This window comes from Ruditapes philippinarum, unplaced genomic scaffold (genome assembly GCF_026571515.1).
Source record: "Ruditapes philippinarum isolate M1 unplaced genomic scaffold, ASM2657151v2 ctg12325_1_1_1_1, whole genome shotgun sequence".
Classification (NCBI taxonomy): domain Eukaryota; kingdom Metazoa; phylum Mollusca; class Bivalvia; order Venerida; family Veneridae; genus Ruditapes; species Ruditapes philippinarum.
In genome coordinates this window covers 10,643-30,598 of record NW_026862074.1, presented here as the reverse complement: position 1 = coordinate 30,598, position 19,956 = coordinate 10,643, and the positions used below count along the sequence as shown (strand labels likewise).

At 31.2% G+C, this 19,956-nt stretch overlaps 1 protein-coding gene across 1 annotated transcript; it reads right to left on the bottom strand.

Moving 5' to 3' along the window:
* Positions 1 to 16,033: 16,033 nt before the first annotated feature.
* On the bottom strand, positions 16,034 to 19,305 carry LOC132717862 (uncharacterized protein K02A2.6-like). The gene is made up of 3 exons (XM_060701438.1): positions 18,899 to 19,305; positions 17,826 to 18,468; positions 16,034 to 17,281 (listed from the first exon to the last, which is right to left on the bottom strand). The coding sequence occupies exons 1-3, from the start codon at positions 19,303 to 19,305 to the stop codon at positions 16,034 to 16,036; spliced, it is 2,298 nt and encodes a 765-aa protein (XP_060557421.1).
* Positions 19,306 to 19,956: the final 651 nt, after the last annotated feature.

Below are 19,956 nucleotides of genomic sequence, written 5' to 3'. Positions count from 1 at the left end.
CATTTCTAAAAATCAAAGACTAAAGGACTTTAACGAAAACCTGCAGAATGAGGTTTCACTCAAGAAAACAAAAATATGTCATTTTCAAGAAACATTGTTACAAGAAAACAACTCGCCAAAAGAAAATTTAAGGGCTGACTCGTCAAAATTAGAGAACATGGACAAACTTATTTTAGAATATAAGAAATTGAGTGATGATTATGTAGAATTGAGACTCCAATACAAACAGAAAGCTTACGAAGCATTGATGACAGAATCAGTGAAAAATGACCAAATAGATGACCTCAAAAATAAAAACCAAACCTTGACAGATGAGATTACTCAGCTTAGAGACAGAACAAAATATCTTTGTCGTAAAAGAGGAAATAGTAATCAGGACCTTTCAACAGCATGCGAAACCGGGTTCCCTCATGAGTATAGATCAGGAAGTAAATTTCATCATCGAAGACAGCAAGGACAGAGGGGGCAGTATAACAGAAGCAGACGTTATTGAAAGTTTATTGTTTACAATAAAACAGTGACATACATGTATGATATATTATAAGTGGATGGTACTTATGCTTTTCAGCAAAACTGGTGCTTTATGTTCAAAATATATTTCTGTAACTGAATATCTTACGTAAACAGTATTCTAATTTAATGATATTTATTTTTGTTATATACATATTTATGCTTCATTTCACAGGAGTGAAATAATCTTAAAGGAGGGAGAAGTGTTGTGCAGCAGAAAAATGATAAAATTCTGTAAAAAAATGAATAAATATGCATGATGATTTTCTTTTAAACACAAATATTTATAAATATAATCATTTTCTAAAAGGTCAAATTTTCAGAACAATGTGTGAAATTTTAAATATGTTAAGTTACAAATATTATATGTTTTAATAACAGATGTCAAATTAATAATTATGTAACCGGAAGATTAAATATGGCTTTTCCTCCTTGTCCAATCACTGGTGCTAAAAGTTTTATTATATATACATGTATTTTATTATAAATTATCAACAAGCGCAATATCATGGAAATCGTGCCATCGTATCTACTATAGAAATACGCATTGTATTTATAGATTATAGCAAAAAAATCCCACGGTAATTTTACTCAGAAAAGAGGCTATTTATACAATCCACAGTAATTTTGTCGTAATTGTCTAAGTCAATATGACAATACCATATATAAATATTTATGTATATTTTTCTTTTTTTATTTCATAATCTATTTTACTGTCCCCCTGAAAAAAAATCATACTTAGTTCTAAGTTAAACCCACATACTGTTTGAAACTTTTATTGATTATATGTCATGTTGTTACTTTTGTAAACTGACTGGAAAATAAATGTGATTGTTGTTGTTGTTTAGGTGATAATGTCAATTAAGCCGTCTGTACTTAATAAGTTGTTAAACCTTATTAACTGATAAAATGTCCAGGTGATGATTGTTGTTATAAATTCTTTGTTGCTATGTTACCTTATTTTGTATTGAAACCTGATTGGTCATTTTGTTATTTAAGACACAAAAATGTTAAAATTCTATTGGTCAGTTTAAAATGAAATCATATTTAGAAATATTGTAAAAATACATGTAAAATATTTTGACAGTTAGATTTTGGATTTCCAAGTGATAACGTTATGGCTCTCCACTAGAAATATTTGTTACTGCTTTTTAATATTTACATTGTATTTGTTAACGTCAGGATAACCTGTGCAAGTTCAATATATTATTTGTGGTATTCCACTGAGAAAGAAATAATAAATGATAAAACGGAACATTGTGTTGAAATTGAATCCACCTTCAGTAGAACTATTAATTCAGCGCATGATACTTAAACAACAGAAATCAAGCTAAATGCTACAATGGATTCTATATTCCAACTTGTGCCTGAAACTAAAATTGCTATGAGTAAATCAAGGTCACGCAGGTCCTTGTTACCATTTATCGGCAAATTGTCAAAATCATTGTTTGGAACTGCAACTTCTGAAGATGTAGAAATGTTAGCAAAACATGTAAATGCCTTAAACAAACTTTCCAGAACAATGGCTCACAATATTGAACAACATGAAAATAATTTAGCCTCTTATATGCATACAATGGATACTAGAGTATCTAACATTGTTAAAGGGATCAAAGAAAATGAAATAGCCATTCAACATATTCAGACACAATTATATGATTCATTTGAAAATCTTGAACAATCTTTTGCAACAATGAATGTATTGATGGCTAAACAAATTGGAAAGTCTAGAATGTTAGAGCATAGTTTTAATGAATTATAAATGGGAGTTTATAATTCAGCTGAGGGAAAATTATCTCCACATATAATTCCAGTATCTGTCATGGAAAATACTATGTCAAAAACAAAAGTTATTTTAAATCAAAATTTCAAGGACATTATTTAATTTCAAAAATTTTGAATGAAATATACAAAAAAGTACAATTTATTTTTGCACGAAAAGGCTCAAAATTGTATATATCTGTCAAATTTCCTATATCTGCATTTCAACAGCCTATGTTACTTTATAAGGTATTATCTTTTCCGGTTCCAGTTAATAAAACATCAGATCATGCCACACAATTGTTGGATTTATCTCAGATTTTTGCAGTAACAAATGATTTAAAGCTTTATACAACTCTTGACTTGATAGATTTAAATAACTGTAACTCTGGTAAAATTTACCTATGCAAATATAGTAAAGTTTTGGAAGTTATATCTGATGATACTTGTGTTTCAGCCTTATTCAAAGGTGACACACATCTGGTTAAAAGAAAATGTAACTTTAGGTTTTTAGTTAATCATTTGTCAGCTAACATATGGTTCAATTGTCTCATACTTCTGTTTTACTATATAATATAGATGTATTACATATGAATTGTAAAGGAAACACTAAAAGTAAACAAAGGCTGTACATTTTGTATTATAAATGTACCTTGTGAATGTTCATTAGCAACAGATACACTATATTTACCACCCAGACTATCTGCTTGTCATAAAAACACAACCAGTATGCTGCACCCAGTTAACTGGCTTTACTTCAGCAATTTTTCAATGATACTGAATTACAAAACATAGGAAGTAATTTACTGTTTGAAAATCCAATGTCTGTGGATGTGCCACAATTTAAAATTTACAACCATTCTATGCAAAATATACTTGCTGATGATAGGAAAAATCATTTAAATCTGGAAAAAATGGCCAAAGCTGCAAAAAATGATGCCGTTATATTTCAAACAATGACTGATCCACTGTTATATGGAGATATTGCTTTACAAAATGACTGGCCTTCTTCAGATGACATACTGCTGTATTGTACAACAGCTGTAACTTTTTTTTGTTTAATTATTATTGTTGTCCTTTCCTTGAAACTGAGAAAAGTTCTCATAACTTTATCAATTTTGCAAAAATCAACAGTTAAAACAGCTCATGCAGCCACAATACCATCTTTTGTGTATAAGAAACCAACAACAACCCAAAGTCCAAACAGTTATTTTTTGCAAAATTTAAACATCAGGCTAGAACATTATATACTTACATTTACTATCCTTACTATGATTTTAGTGATCATTTTGGTAATAAAAAAATGTACAATTAGAAACAGACCCACACAAATTATAGCTGAAATAACCAATGGAAAAACATGCATTCATTTTCTATTTCATAACTTATAATTGTGGCCAAACTACTGGAAAATAACTGTGCCACAGGAAATCTCCTGTTCAAGTTTATGGAACCCAATTATTACATTCTCTTGGGATGTTTTCAAGATACAGAATATCCTGAATGAACAAGTTTTTCACATTTCACCTTACATTAAAGTGAATTGTCTAAAATCTAAACGTTTGAGAAATTTTATGAAAACTAGTACATATTCAGTGCATTTTTATGTTAAACATAAAAATCTGTTAATACCACAGTTTTAATGAGACCATTGAAAGCCTATTGCTTTGCAATTTTAGAAGATTGCACCTATAAACAAAGTACAAAATGTACTATATGATTCATGACTGTGTGTTACTATGATATACCTGTATATATAATGTTTAACATTGTTGAAATGTAACTTCTTTTTGTAAATGTTCAAACTTGTAAACATTTTATGAAAATGCAGTACTGAAAATGCAGTACTATGTATTTCATTAGAAACTCATAGCTGTATTAAATATCATCTGTAATATGATTGTATTTTTGTTACCATTTATTTGCACATGCATAACTTGTATCTATCATGTTGTTGTTTTTTGTTCATGTGAAGCATTATTTCAATTGAAAGTGTATTGTTTACTACAATATGAATATCTTAGCAATTACTTTATAGGAATAAAGTAAAATAAAGGAGGGGAAATTGCTATGCGATGAAAATTCGCACAATCTTTATGCGATAAAAATTCATGAAATAATCTTTGTACATTTTTGTAATTGTCATTTTTGTATTCAAACATATTTTTTTAAAATTCTATAAAAAACATTTTGTTGCCACAGGCTAAAGATGTCATTCATTTCTCAATTGGAGGTTGAGCAGTGTATGAAATGCATATTTTGATAACTTATCTGTTATACATATTCTGGTGATAAATCTTTATTGAAATAGAAGACATACATTCCGGCTTAAGACAGCCATTCCGGCTTAAGCCATATTTGTTTGATAAGGTGAACAAAAAGTGTTTTAGCACGTTTTTTCGGCAAAGCCGCCCGCGGTGGTTCGGGATATTTCAATATATAATTTTTGATTGGTTGTTTTTTTTTGTACCGTCAATGGTTATTAATTCGAATCTTTTTTGGTCTTTCCTTAAAAAGTGTGTCTTTCCTTAGTAAAGTCACTTTATGTTGGACTTTACATGTGTTTTATTCTTTAAAATAAAATAAGGAAAGTACACATATTCTTTTTCATATTTTAGGTAAGAATTTTATATTTTGATTTTCTGACATATTTTGTTAAACTTGAATTCTCAGAATGTTGTTAACATGTTCTCTCAAGATTACATTTTATAAATTGTAAATGTGTCTATGTTTCTGTAATAGTTAAACATTTTTATTATTTTTGTATGTTAACAGACCAAGTGTAAATTGATAATTCAATTCAGAATCCGCTGATTTATCCTTTTTCTTGATTAGCGCCTCTTTTGGCTAAACTGATATTGTAATGACGGAAGCAAAATAGTTTTCATTGTAATTAAAGGTTTTAATCATTTAAGCAATAATGCAGGAACTATTAGGTACAGATAATTGCACAATTCAGTCTAAATGATTAAATTGTATGTATTTAACTTTAGCTAAATTGACAACGTTATAATTTATGCTTTTGATTATCTCTTACTATCCGAAAATATGGACTGTTGATAATTTGCGGTTAAATGAAGAACATTAAATTTAGCATTATTTTTATATTTGCATTTACTTGTTAATTGTTCTTGTCATTGGATATAAAAGAAATCTAAGGTTTATGACACGTGTGAATCATGTTTATAATTAATTGCAACATGTTTTATATTCCATGACATATATTTAATTATGTCATTTTAACATGTTTTATAATTCATTTAAACATGTTTTATATTTCCTTCCATATGTTTGATGTTATCATTTTCACTTTATGTTGGACTTTACATGTGTTTTATTCTTTAAAATAAAATAAGGAAAGTACACATATTTTTCTTCATATTTTAGATGTCTTGGAAGAGAGTCACAAACAGGGGCAACAACTCCTGAATTACTCCAACAATAGAGACCGTGCAACAAAGCACAAAATATCATTCAGTTCATTATAAATTTGTTTTGGTGGTATATATGAAGACACACAACCTTTTATATAGGCGCGTATTTCTATTTTACCTTGCTTTTTCATTGGTGAACCAACAAATTGCACAGTGCATATTACTAACACACATATACAAGTAAAAATCTTTGTCATTTTTGAAGCGATTTGCTCGTGGTTTTCGTGCTTGTGTAGCTATTAAATCGGACTACATACCTGATAATAATTATTGAACCAGACGTTCGATTTAAGCACGGAAATTTCTTTTTAATGCACCCTCGTAAAGTATAATCATGGTTTGAGCAGGCGTATTGCATATTTATATAAGGTGAAGCTTTGGTAGGGGAAAAGTTATATATGACCATAAATCTTTTGAGTAGCACTTTTTTACATGCAGGATATGAATATCACGAAGTCAGATAACTCGCGTCTTGAATATATTTTCTATATCATTATTAATGCAAGATTACGTAGATAACACACACACAAACACACGCACCAACAAACACACACACGCACGCACGCACCAAAAACAAACACCAAAAACAAACAGGTTTAGGTACAAGAACTAAAGATGTAGAAACAACTATGTAAAATTCAAATTGCTTTGTAAGACACTAAATAAATGCCGCTGTTCTAAATACGGACGTTTTAAAACCATATTTCTAACGAGCTCTATTTTAGATACACGTCTATGTATAGAAAATGTAAATTTAAATATAATAACATTTGAACGTGATATTTAGATATATTTCATATAAACTCATTTTAAGGTAAATCTTTATATTACAAATATCATATTGAAAACATCAACTGATGACATCAACTGTAGATTAATACTTCAGATAATTACTCAAGCCATTTTGTAAATATCTTAAACTTGCTTAATATGTATTTCACAAGTACAGTTTTGTATTTGTAAAAACACGTAAGAACCTTGACATAGTTTACTTAGCATGACGTGGTTGCTCATTACATCGATATCCAAAATAGACTTGTTTCGGTTTCACAATGATTGGCTCATGTTCAAACCGAGATAATGAACCAAGGTGTCACTTAGCAAATAACGTGTGTTAAAGAGTTTAGATTCTTCTTTGGCAAGGGTAGAAAAAATATGTAGAAATAAACTGTTTTGAATAGGCGACCTTTATTCAAGATCTATCGTTGTTCAAAAAAAATAATGAAAACATACTATCAATAGTCCACACAAGTAAATTAATTTTAAAATCTCAATTACTTTTTTGACGTTGATGTTGGTGTTTATAGATCTAGTTTAATGTATAATAGTCACAAGTACACAAGTAAATATATATTAATTTCAATCTGAAACATGTCTGTTCAAGCTTTGTCCCATTGGTGTTTACCATTTATATGCTGTTCCAAATGTTTTGGCATCCTGGTGTATTTATTGCTTCATCCCTATCCAGAGTGTTTTGTTGCAAGCTTCCTCAATTTCCTAGATAAGTTGTTTGCAATCTTTTCAATATTTGTGATCTTAACTATTCCTTTTTCAAACGATATATATCACTAATTGTGACATATTTTGTAAGTAACAAATGGTAAATTGTTCCATTTTCTGGCGATCCTTTCTGATTAATTTCTGCAATTCTCAACTTTTTTAGTTGCTTTTAGTACTTCAGTGAATCAACCAACAGGACATTCTTCATACCAATGTTTAGAAATTTCACTACATCTTCATCACGTGAGTTTTGAAAAAAAATCCTTTATTTGAATTTTCCTGGCATACTTTCTTATACTCGTGTTCATTTCCGCACCGGTGTCAAATTGAATATCTACTTCACATACATTTACAATTACTTTTGATTTTAACCTGACTAGACATTGCAACCAGAATCAATCTTTATTTACACTTGATTCAATTTTAACTTGATTCGCCTTTCCTTGATGATCTTGTTTATCATATTTTTTGGCATTTTAATGTTTCGTATCCTCAAGCGGGGCATGTTTTAATATACATTATTCCCTGCGGGCCGGAGCCCGCAGGGTATTGGTACGCGTTTAATTTTTGAGGCATGGAGGAGCACGTGACCTGTTTTCGGTACATGGAGGAGCATGTGATCTGTAAACCGTACATGATTGGTTAATTGACCTATTCTTAAACCTAGCTAAATACCGTTTCATGGTACATTAAGGGAATCATTGTATACACACCGGTCTCTCAAATTACCGGTGTACACAATGCTAGGGAATTCGTCCGAATTACACCTAATTAAGAACATAACACTATTACGTGAAATTTCTAATTTTCTATTATTATTTTACCGTTTAAGGTGGAAAAACTTGCATGATGTGTTTGAAAATTATCAATGTTTCTTTAATATCTATCTTGAATTTTACAAACAATAAATTGTTTATAGTAAAAATCCACAGAATCAAAACATTCGTTTGTGGCATTTGCCATAATAGATAGAGATATTTTCTGCGTAAACTTGTGTGTTTACTTTATTTTTATTTTATTATTTTTTGGCACGGAATTATTAATTGTTACAATGGTATTTAATCATTTTCTTAAACAGAAATATTGTTTTATTTTCGACCAAGACCAAAGACATTCTATTGATCGATTATTGTCAACTATATTCCTGATACAAACGTCATTTTTTTATATTTTTTCCCCAAACAATGTCGAAAACAGTTAAATGAAATATCTTTAAATCATTATAAATGTACTACATAATAATAATAATAATAATAATAATAATAATAATAATAATAATAATAATAATAATAATAATAATAATAATAATAATAAAAATCATATTAATGATAATAATAATAATAATAATAATAATGATATCTTTATTTAAAGAAGGTTAAACATTAAGAACATACAATAGCAATCATATATATCTTATTTTTGAAATAGAAAACAACAACAACAACAGGACATGCATAGGTAGAAAAATGAATGCAATTTTTAGCATAAGACAACTCGTATACTTTCGACAGACACTCAACAATTTGTTTAAACATATACGTATATTGCATCATTCGTTCGTTCGTTCATTCGTTCGTTCATTCGTTTATTCATTCATTCATTCACTCATTCATATGAACATCAAGATATGATTTGTATTTTTCTTTAAAACATTTAAGGTTATTAACATTACGAATATTTAAAGGTATATTGTTCCAAATGTTCATGCCATAATAAGAAAATGTGTCTTTAATATAATTTGTTTTAGGTCTTGTCCATAATACAATATCTTTTCGTGACCTAGATCTTAAGTTATATATTTTGTTGTCGGATAAAGTCATCAGTTCTGTCATATAAGTCGGTGCCATGTTATTTAAAGTTTTAAAAACAAGCACTGCCGTGTGGTATTTACATCTGTCAGGGAACGGTAACCAGTTAAGAGCTTCGAATAGCTTCATTGACGAAGATCTTTGTGGTTGCTGTAAAATGATTTTAGCAATTCGTTTTTGTAATTTACAAACATTATTTATGTAGTTTGTGTTTCCTTTACCCCATATAATACAACAATAGTCCATAATAGGCAATATATATGCATTGTAAAACAATAATTTCATATCAAAGTGCAAAAATACGATATTTTTTCAATAAGGCAATTTTTCCGTTAAGTCTTTTACAAACATTGTCAATTTGCAAGTGCCATTTTAAGTTGTTATTTATGCAAATACCCAGCAGGACTTTTTGATAAGTTACATTTTCAAGAACTATTTCATTTATCTTAAGATACAATTTTCTCATAATATTTACTTTTTGTCTTGTTCCTATTACCATACATTTTGATTTATCTGGATTTAAGGCCATATTATTTATTTTGCACCATTTCTCAATGTTATCTAAATGATCTTAAAGTTTTACTTCTTCTTTTGATATATTTTCTCCGGACTCATAAAAAGTAGAATCCTCTGCGTATAAATCAATTTTTATATCATTACTAATGAAAGCTTTGTCATTTATGTATATTAGAAATAATAAAGGTCCTAATATTAAGCCTTGTGGAACATCGAAAATTATTTTCATTGTATGAGATTGAAGATTACCTATTTTAACCAGTTGTATTCTGTTAGAAAGATATGACTTAAAAAAAAATAACGGCATTTTCAGAAAAATGATAAAGCTTAAGTTTATGCAGAAGTATTTTAACTTATATATATTCAACCAAATCAAAGGCTTTCTTTAAATCTAAGAATACAGTCCCGATAATTTTTCCACTGTCGACATCTTTTAACCAAGAACCTATTAAACTAATGAGTGCAGTATTACAAGAATGATTATTTGCTTCATTCTTATCCGCTGATTTAAAAAATAATTATAACTCTAGCTTTTTTTTAAATCATCTGGGAAAAAATTTGCTTTAATACTGTCATTGATAATTGATGCAGTTATTGGTGTAATATAATCTCCACAATATTTGATGATGTTTGGCCCAATTCCATCTTATCCTGTAGATTGTTTAATATTCAGTTTTTCAATAATAAGTTTTACTTCAAACGGTGTGATTAATCCAATATTAAATTTATGATATAGAGCTTTTGGTCATAATTTTCTTTCAAGTTTGAAAAAAAAATGTATTTGAAAACTTTGTTTGATGTATGTCATGCGAGATATTGACAAAACACTTGTTTAATTTATTTAAAATATTTACTAAATTTCTTTATAACATGTCACTAGTCTGTCTGGCATTGTAATACAACAGTTATATTTAGATTTGAAACGTCCTTTAAATTTTTCCATAAAATTCCGGGTCTTTGTTATTTTTAATACCATTGTTAAAAAAAATATGTTTTACTTTTTTTAATCATTGGTGATATTTTATTTCTGAGTAATTTGTATTGTTCATGTTTCCCTACTTTATGATAGTAATCGCGTTCATGTATTAGATATTTGATCTCATCAGTAAACCATTCCAGCCGGTGTTCCCGTTTGATACGTTTTTCTTTGATGGGTGCATGTTTTTTCAATATTGTATTTAAAATGGAGTAAAATAAGCTAAGAGATTCGTTCGGATTAATTATGTGCTCGACTAATTCAAGATCGGATAAAGCAAGGTCTACCTGAAATTCAATTTCATTGAAGTTTTTAAAACATCTATATTTAATTGAATTATGTTCATTAATCAATCGGGTACATGCTTTCATTGATTTTGAAATGCATATCGGATAACACTGCGAAAAAGATAGGGATATACGGAAGTGTACGGAATTCCGTATATCATTAATATACGGGTAAGAATACGGGAAACTTGAAATACGGAGATGTACGGGACCGTATTTATGTCAGTCCGTAAATGACTAATATACGGTGATCCGTACACTCGTAATATACGGGAACTTTGATATACGAAGTCCGTATTTTAATGATATACGGAATTTTTATAACAAGTCCGTATATTACTAAAATACGAAATTCCGTATTCGTGCAAATACGGATTCTGTATATAGAAATAGCGAATGGAGATTTACTTCTGAATCGCCTATTTCCTATAAGAGGAAAGAAATAGTCTGATCTAATATTTGTCAGACATTTGACAAAATAACATAAAACAGGAAAGCTTTTACACAATGTAATATTTTCTGGAGGTATTAACACGTCAATTGCATACTAATAATATCGTCAGTGCACAGAACGTGTAAGACATCCACCTGTAGCATGCAGACAAAGAACGATAACGTATATTGAAATATCTTCTTTTGTATACAACGCAACGCGGTATTCTGGCTCAATACCGCTTGGTTTGCTTTTTAGCATACAGCCGCAGATAAATAGCGAATACTTTACAATTGCGATTGACGATTAGATAGTAATTTTTTGTATTCTGCATTTATGGTGGATCATGTTATTTAGTAATTTCTTTATCATTATCATTATAATATTTTAAAATGAGAAGCCAAACATGAGAAGATGATAAAGTTAAAATTGTAATGTTCAAAACATGAATTCATTATATTAAAATCTTGAATCTGTGAAGTTGAAATCGTGAAAGGTAAAATTGTGAAATCACGAAGATGAAATCGGGATTGTTCACACAGTATTTAAATTTTACGTTTATATATATCCTATAAATAATATAATACATGTTCTTGCATATGTAAAAGACAACAACAATGATATCTCATTCATTCATTCATTCACATTCTTTCATTCACCACTCATTCATTCATTCATTCATTCATTCATTCAATTAATCATTCATTCATTCATTCATCACTCATTTATTCTTAAATTTATTTATTTATTTATTTATTTATTAATCATTTATTTATTTAATCATTTATTTATTTAATCAATTTTTTCAGGAAACATAAAGGTTTGGAAAAAAAATCTTATGAAGTTCCGAATTCCCCAATTTTGATTCTTTTCGCGCGGTCTCATTTCTGACATAATATTGTGTAACAGCCACGTGCTGTATTGCGATAATCGAAGCTAATACTGATTAAGCCGGATATTGATCTGGATATTGATCATAAACACAGCAGGGTATCACGAGTGTCGGTTTTCTCCGATTATGTAAGTTAGCGTAATAGGTATTGAATGTCTTAACGGTAATTTTCACTGTTAATTTCTAATATTATTCATGTAAGAAAGAATGGAATTAAATTCTTATAGCCGAGTCTCTGTATGATTTTATTCCAGATATTATAAAGACTCTAACCTTACATATTTAAATGAAACAGACATAGCTGTTGTATTATTTTCAATGTTTTTGCAGTGTCGTGTTGTTGTTATCCTTTTATCTGGCGGAATTCGTCATTTAAACAAGACACAATTAAGTTTTATTTTAAAGTTAATTCTGAAGTATCATGTCGCCAGGTCCAATTATATCTAATTTAACAAGCTAGAATCAGACGAATGTCACTGCGGTGTATGTATACATGTATTGATGATACAAGATGATGTCATATTAATCGAAATAGCATTTCTTGGAAAAAGTCTTCATCATCTCCGAGTTTCCTCGTCTCCCATCAGCCGTGTTTCTGTATAATTCGGTGACTTGAACATTGTTCAGGACAGAGGAACATGGCCGTACTATGTATTGGGTAGATTCCCTTTATATATAGGTAGAGAAATAAGGATTTTTAAGTATTTTTTAAAGTTACATAACGAAAAAAACAATAATTGTATTTTATCAAGTAGCATAAGTAAATTAAGACAGGATGCTGAAGATAATAATGTTGTCAATTGGGCTTCAAAAGTAAGAGATTTATTACAAAATGCTGGTTTTAATGATGTTTGGTTTTTTTCCTTCTTCAGTAGATATAAATAAGTTTACAGTAATTTTCGTATAAGACTGCAGGATACATATGTAAATAACTAGAGACAGGATATCTCATCCAGATTTTCACTTTTATTATTCAAAGAAATAAAACCTATTTTTGAAATATCAGAATATTTAACTATGATAAAATGTTCAAGTTCAAGATATACTCTTGCTAAATTACGTTTGTCGTCTCATCAACTTTTTATTGAAACTGGAAGAAATAGAAATATTGATAGAAATGATAGGAAATGCCAACTGTGCCAATGTAATGATATTGAAGACGAATTTCATTTTGTATAAAATTGCTCAGCTTATACTAAATTAAGGAAACAATGCATTCCTAGATTTTATTATACACGCCCAAGAATGTTAAAATTTACTGAATTGTTACAGTGTACAAATGCAAACATCTTAAATAAATTAGCCAATTATTGTAAAAAAAAACATTTGATTTTCGAAGGAATTCATTAAATCTTAAAAAAAACCATAATAAATGACTCATGCACTAGAATGTACTGAAACATATATTTAAAGAAAAGAAAATGAATTAGAGATTAAATACAGCAATATATATATGATAATCTAATAATATGTTATATAAAATGTCACATTACTTCATGTATGTAAATAAATGTATGTATGTATATATGTATGTATGTATGTAACGATGAACTGTAAAAGGTCAAGTACGACAAATAAATTTTCTGTTCTGTTCTATTCTATGTAAATTAAACATTTGTACCCTGGTTAAAATAAACTCTGCATCTTGGAATCAGATTTTGTGTCAGTAATTTTCTGTTTAAAAAATAAAATTGTGGCAGTTTGTTTTAAAAAAAATCAAGTAAAGAACATAATGAATTATATATATTGATAGTAAAATCACTTTTCAAATTGGACTTTTGAATTGTAACCGATACTCCAAATATTCTTATACTGATAAAGTTTTATTTCAATTATGAAATCCGCAGATTATGTGGGATCTTTAAATTCTATTCTGTGTATAAGTAAGTAAGTAATTTTTTTATTTTAGTGACATGTGTAAACATATTTTACAAATCTAATTTTACAACATATTAAATACACCCGGCCCAATTGGCCTATAAGTCACCTGCAATAAACATAAAATATTTACATCAAGTAATAAGTCATTATATAAACAAACTCATTTGTAAAAATCGTAGTCATAACGTTATAGAAGTATTTTATATAATCTTTGTGTAATTAACAGTTCACAAGATATGTGAATTATTCTATAGATGTATCTGTAAATGCTTTTTCTGTATGACAATGGCTGGGAAAAATATGCAGTCTGACCGAAACTCGAACCGGGGACCCTCAAAATACTGATTCGATTGAGCTATCCTGTCCCTTACAAATCTTTTCTCCTAAATAGTGAATTGTTCTGAACAGTTACATACTCCTCTGCTTTATTAAAATTAACAGATTTACAGAGCAATATGCGAACTGAAACTCTGAGCTATATGCAGTCACGGTGCCCCGTTGGGCGCAAAGTATCACAGGTAAAGAAAAAAGTGGAGCCTGATTTGCTTGAACCCGAGACCCTCAAGTACCGTTCGGGGTACTAAAGACGGAGCTATCCGGCCATTTACACATTTTTCCTCTTTAACAGCGCTGAACCGTGACACATATGTCAATATTGTTTATGTACTAAAGTCAATAATAATTACAATTTTCAATTAGTATTACATGTATATTAGTATATTGTTGTAATGTTCGTTTATTAATGAACAATTATTAATAGAAATTAAATCAAGTGCGTTGATACAATGAAGTAAAGTAAAACACGACGAGTGTTCAGCACAAGATATAAATTTATTCTGTAAACCCTAAACATGTGATCTTAGATTTACTAGAAATACGGAGCATGCGCAAACAAGCATTATACATAGGTCAGCTCAAGTTCATCATGTACGATGATACTACATCTCCCTGTTTTTAAAAGAAAAAATAAGCAACACATGTTAATAAAATTGTTTATGATAATAAACAATTATGATGATTAAAAATACATATACATACTGAAGAGAACAATTTAAATAGTCTTAAAGTCACAAAGTTTTTTTTTTATTATTATTACTATTATTTTATTTCTGTTCTCTCTTTTTTTGTCTTTACATTATAATGTCTATCCATTCCGGATGATTGATTAACAGTGCTTCATTCGTCGGTATTATAACGTTTATTAGGTTTTACTCCTCGACCTCTGCGCGTCTGATAACCTGTGCCTGACCTTGTTTCATGGCTAATAGGATTTTGAATATTCTGGGAAATACCTGTATCATTTCAAGGTGCTTTGTTTGAGATTATATCATTCCCTGCGGTCCGGAGACCGCAGGGTATTGGTACGCCTTTTACTTTTGAGGCATGGAGGAGCACGTGACCAGTTTTCGGTGCATGGAGGAGCATGTGATCTGTAAACCGTACACGATTGGTTAATTGACCTTTTCGATAACCTGGCTAAATACCGTTTGTCGTTACTTTACGGAATTACCTCGAAGGAATTAGTCAGAATTAAACCTAATTAAGAACAAAAACCTATTACGTGATATTTCTAATTTTCTATAATTATTTTACCGTTTAAGGTGGAAAAACTTGAATGATTTATTTGAAAATTATCATTGTTTCTTTAATATATGTATCTCAAATTTTACAAACAATAAATTGTTTATACTGAAAATCTACAAAATTAAAATATTCGTAGTGGCATCTGCCATAATAAATAGAGATATTTTCTGCGTAAACTTGTGTGTTTACTTTATTTTTTTTTTGCTTTTAATTATTCATAATATGGTAGGCCTATTTAATCATTTTCTTAAAAAGAAATAATTGTTTTATGTTCGACCTTCTCCGGTCATCAACGGTCACCAGTTTTGAAAGACCTTCTATATTGATCGATTATTGTCAACTATATTCCCGATATAAACGTTTATTTATTCCCCTCTGCCAAAACGGTGTTGAAAATAGTTAAATGAAATATCTTTATATCATGAAAAATGTTCCCCGCAGGAAACCATTTTTACTTGTTAGGATCTTGACCTTGGTGGAGAATATTAGTGAAGGACTCTGTATTGATAGGGAACTTTTCCCGCGTTTTGTTTATGAAGCGGCGATTACGGCGGTAAATAGCGCCATCTTCAGTTTGAACTTTGTATGATCTCTCCCCTTCTTTTTTTAGAACTATGGCTGGTTTCCAAGTTTTCCCAAATTGCACCCTGCAAGAGTCATCTTTGTTTAGCGGGGGAAGTGACCTCGAACTTTTATCGTAATAGTTCTTTTGCGTAACCTTGTTTTCTTGCAGAGATTTTCTTACAGATTTTTGGTTAATGAAAGATGGTTTCAATTGCTCATTAGTTGAAGGCAAAATGGATTTTAACCGTCTGCCCATTAACAGTTGTGCGGGAGAATATCCGCAGTTTAAAGGTGTGTTACGATATTCCAGAAATGCTAAATATGGGTCTGTTTTGGTCGCCTGGCATTTTTTCATTGTTTTTTTGGCTATTGAGACCATTTTTTCTATGAAACCATTGGATTGACTATATCCAGGTGTAGATGTTACATGCTTAAAATTCCAGTCAGAAGCAAATTTTTGAAATTCTTCTGAGCTAAACTGTGGCCCGTTATCGCTTTTCAATGTCTCTAATTGACCATAGCGAGCCATATGCATTGTTAATTTTCTAATAACAGTTTTACTTTTTGTTTCTGGCAATGCATCGACTTCAAAGTAATTACTGTAGACCTCGGCAGTTATAAGGTAATCACGTCCGTCAAGCGTAAATAAGTCAGCGGCAATATGTTGCCAGGGTTTTTGGGGCACAATGTGGGGATTCAAAGGTTCCTTCACATTTGATGCTCTGTGTGTTAGACATAAAGGGCATGCTAACACGTGGTCTGTGACCTGTTTGACCATGCCTGGCCAGAACATAATATCCTTGGCCCTGTTCAGCGTTTTAGTCACTCCCACATGAACAGCGTAAATCATTTCAGTTCGCAATGAACTTGGAATGACCAATGTTTGACGGCGGAAAATTATGTCATTTACAGTCGAGAGTTCATCCCGATGATTCCAAAATTCTAATATGGAATTCGGGCACTCATGCCTAGATTCAGGCCAGTCGTCAATAATTGTTTGTTTCAGTGTCTGAAACTGACTGTCTTGCTGTGTGGAAAGTCTGAGGCCTTGTAATTTTCCGTCGCTAACCGGTAAACTATTAATAACCGTATACACGTGCACGTCAAGTCCGTCAGACAATTCTTGATACGTGTCCTTGACAAAATTACGGGATAGTGTATCCGCTACGGGAATGCTTTACCCGCTAATATGTACGACTTCTATGTCGAACTGTTGAATCTGTATTAAGAGACGTTGTAGTCTGGGGTCGCCCGACATATTTATTTTTTCATAAACTGAAACAACAGGTTTGTCTTGCGTAACAGTATTGCTTGAAACGTCGAAGACCATGAAATATGGCTAATGTCTCTTTTTCTATTTGAGCACCGGCATTCTAAACCACGTGCACTCGAGTCGACTTGCAATGTGACAGGCTTTTTCGGGCATAGTATGCCAAGACTGGTGCCTTAGTCATTGCGACATAAACCTTTTCAAAGGCGTCAATTTGCGAACTGTCCCATATAAATTCAATGTCTTTTTTCAACAAGTCACGCATAGGGCTTACCATTTCTGCCAATTTTGAATCAAATTTTGACAGATACGTGATCATGCCAAGAAGAGTTTCTAACTTCTGGGGCTTTCATTTCTACAATTGCCCTGATTTTTCGGAATCGGGCTTTAGACCGTCAGCTGTCAGTACGTGACCAAAGTATTTAACTTCCTGAGAGCCGATAACACATTTGTCTGGGTTAAACCTAATACCCTTTTCACGTGCTCGGTCCAAAACACGTGTCAGGTTTGCATCGTGCTCTTCGATAGTCCGTCCGTACACAAGAAGATCGTCTACTATTGACATCACGCCTGTCACGTCCTCGAAAAATTCGTCGATTTTTTGACAAAATATGTCTTGGGAACTTTTTATACCCATAGGAAGCCGCAAATATCGGTATATACCGAAGGGACTATTAAATGTCGTCAAATATGAGGATTCGTCCGTCAATTTTATCGACCAATAAGCTTTCGTTGCGTCTAATACACTGAAGTACTTAGCACCTGTCAATTGGTTTGTCACGTCTTCTATAGTCCTCATAGGGTAGTGCGGTCTCATGATATTGTCATTTAGTGCTTCAGGGTCTAAGCACACCCTCAGCTTTCCAGTGCTGGGTTTTTCCACACAGACTAATGAATTGACCCAGTCAGTCGGTCTAGTAACCTTTTGGATAATTCCTTTATCCTCCATAGACTTCAACTCATTTTTAAACGGTCCTGTAAAGCTACAGGTACACGCCTGGGTGGACAAATTACATGTATAGCTTTTGGTTTTAAATGTAAACTGCATGTACCTGGGAATAAACCAATGCCTTTAAATACGTCATTGTAATCAGTCAATATTTTTTGTTTATCTAACGTGACCGGTTGTTTTTCTATAGCATAGGTCAGTTTTATCAATCTCAGATCTATTGAAGTTTGTAAGCTTAATAATGCTGGAGATTTACTGCCTACCACATGAAAACATGCAATGATTTCCTTATCCTTGAACTTACAGGGTAAGGTGACCTTTCCATAAACTGGGATAGGGTCTTTAGTGTAGGAAGATAACCTATCATCAGAGGGTAGCAAGGGGCCTTTGAAATCTAGTTTCTTGAGCATTTCCTGAGGTATCAAGTTACATTGAGAACCTGTATCTATTTTGAAATTTACAGGGGCGGACTTTCGGCCAATTTGGAGTTTAACCATTGCGCAATCAGGTCGAGAAGTATTGAAATCATTTACCGTGCATACATAGAAATCCTGATCGTCACTCGATAAGTCCGGTTCACAGTATTACGTGATTTACACATTTTCTGGAAATGATTCAGTTTGCCACATTTTCTGCACGTTTTCCCCTTCGCTGGACACGTTTTGCCCTCTTGATGTGTTGTCCCGCATCTGGAGCAGGTCACTTTCCCGTCACTGTCTTGTGGCTTTTCCCGCCTTCGGACTAAACGTTTTCTAGGCCTTGCCACTTGGTGAACGTCCTTGTCCGCCGCAGATGCCATTGAACTCAATTGCTGTTTGGAATATTCCATATTTTGAGCGATTTGTACAGCTTTATCTAAGGTCAATTCTGCACCTTCGTTAATGAGCTTTTCTCGAACCTTAGAAGAATTTGTGCCAAATACAATACGGTCCCGTATCATTTCGTCTGTGTTTGCAAAACTGCAGTCTCGTGCACAGATTTGTAATTTTGTCAAGAACGAATCGATGATTTCTTCTCCCTGTGTTTGATTGTAGAATTTATATCAAGCAAATATTGGATTGAGCTTAGGTTGCACATAAGTTCTGAATTTTCTGTAGAACGTGTCGATCTTTTTGGCATCGTCTTCAGAAATATCTTTCCACGTGCAGTGGATATCCCGCCCTTTATCACCAATCCATAATAGAAAGTAAGAAACTTGTTCTTCTTCAGACTTTTTCTTCAAAGGTCCTGTAAACATTAGTTTTGCGTGACGTTCGAATTTATTATAAGCTTCAGGTAAATTCGAAGATTCCCAGTCCATTTGGGGCACTGACAATCCAGATAATTCCATTTTGTTTTCAAATATTAATTTAATTGTGTAACTTTATGTTTTTTAGATAAATATTCCATTTTTTTTTTTATCGTATGTCCAGGTTATTTATTAAACGTTTTTACTCAGACACCATGTTGTAATGTTCGTTTATTAATGAACAATTATTAATAGAAATTAAATCAAGTGCGTTGATACAATGAAGTAAAGTAAAACACGACGAGTGTTCAGCACAAGATATAAATTTATTCTGTAAACCCTTAACATGTGATCTTAGATTTA

Coding starts and splice junctions, on each gene's coding strand:
- LOC132717862 (XM_060701438.1), bottom strand. CDS start 19,305: ATGATACGGGACCGTATTGTATTTGGCACAAATTCTTCTAAGGTTCGA. Junction 18,469..18,898: donor AGGATTTCTATGTATGCACG/GTAAATGATTTC, acceptor GTTTATTCCCAG/GTACATGCAGTTTACATTTA. Junction 17,282..17,825: donor AAGTTAAATACTTTGGTCAC/GTACTGACAGCT, acceptor AATTTTGTCAAG/GACACGTATCAAGAATTGTC.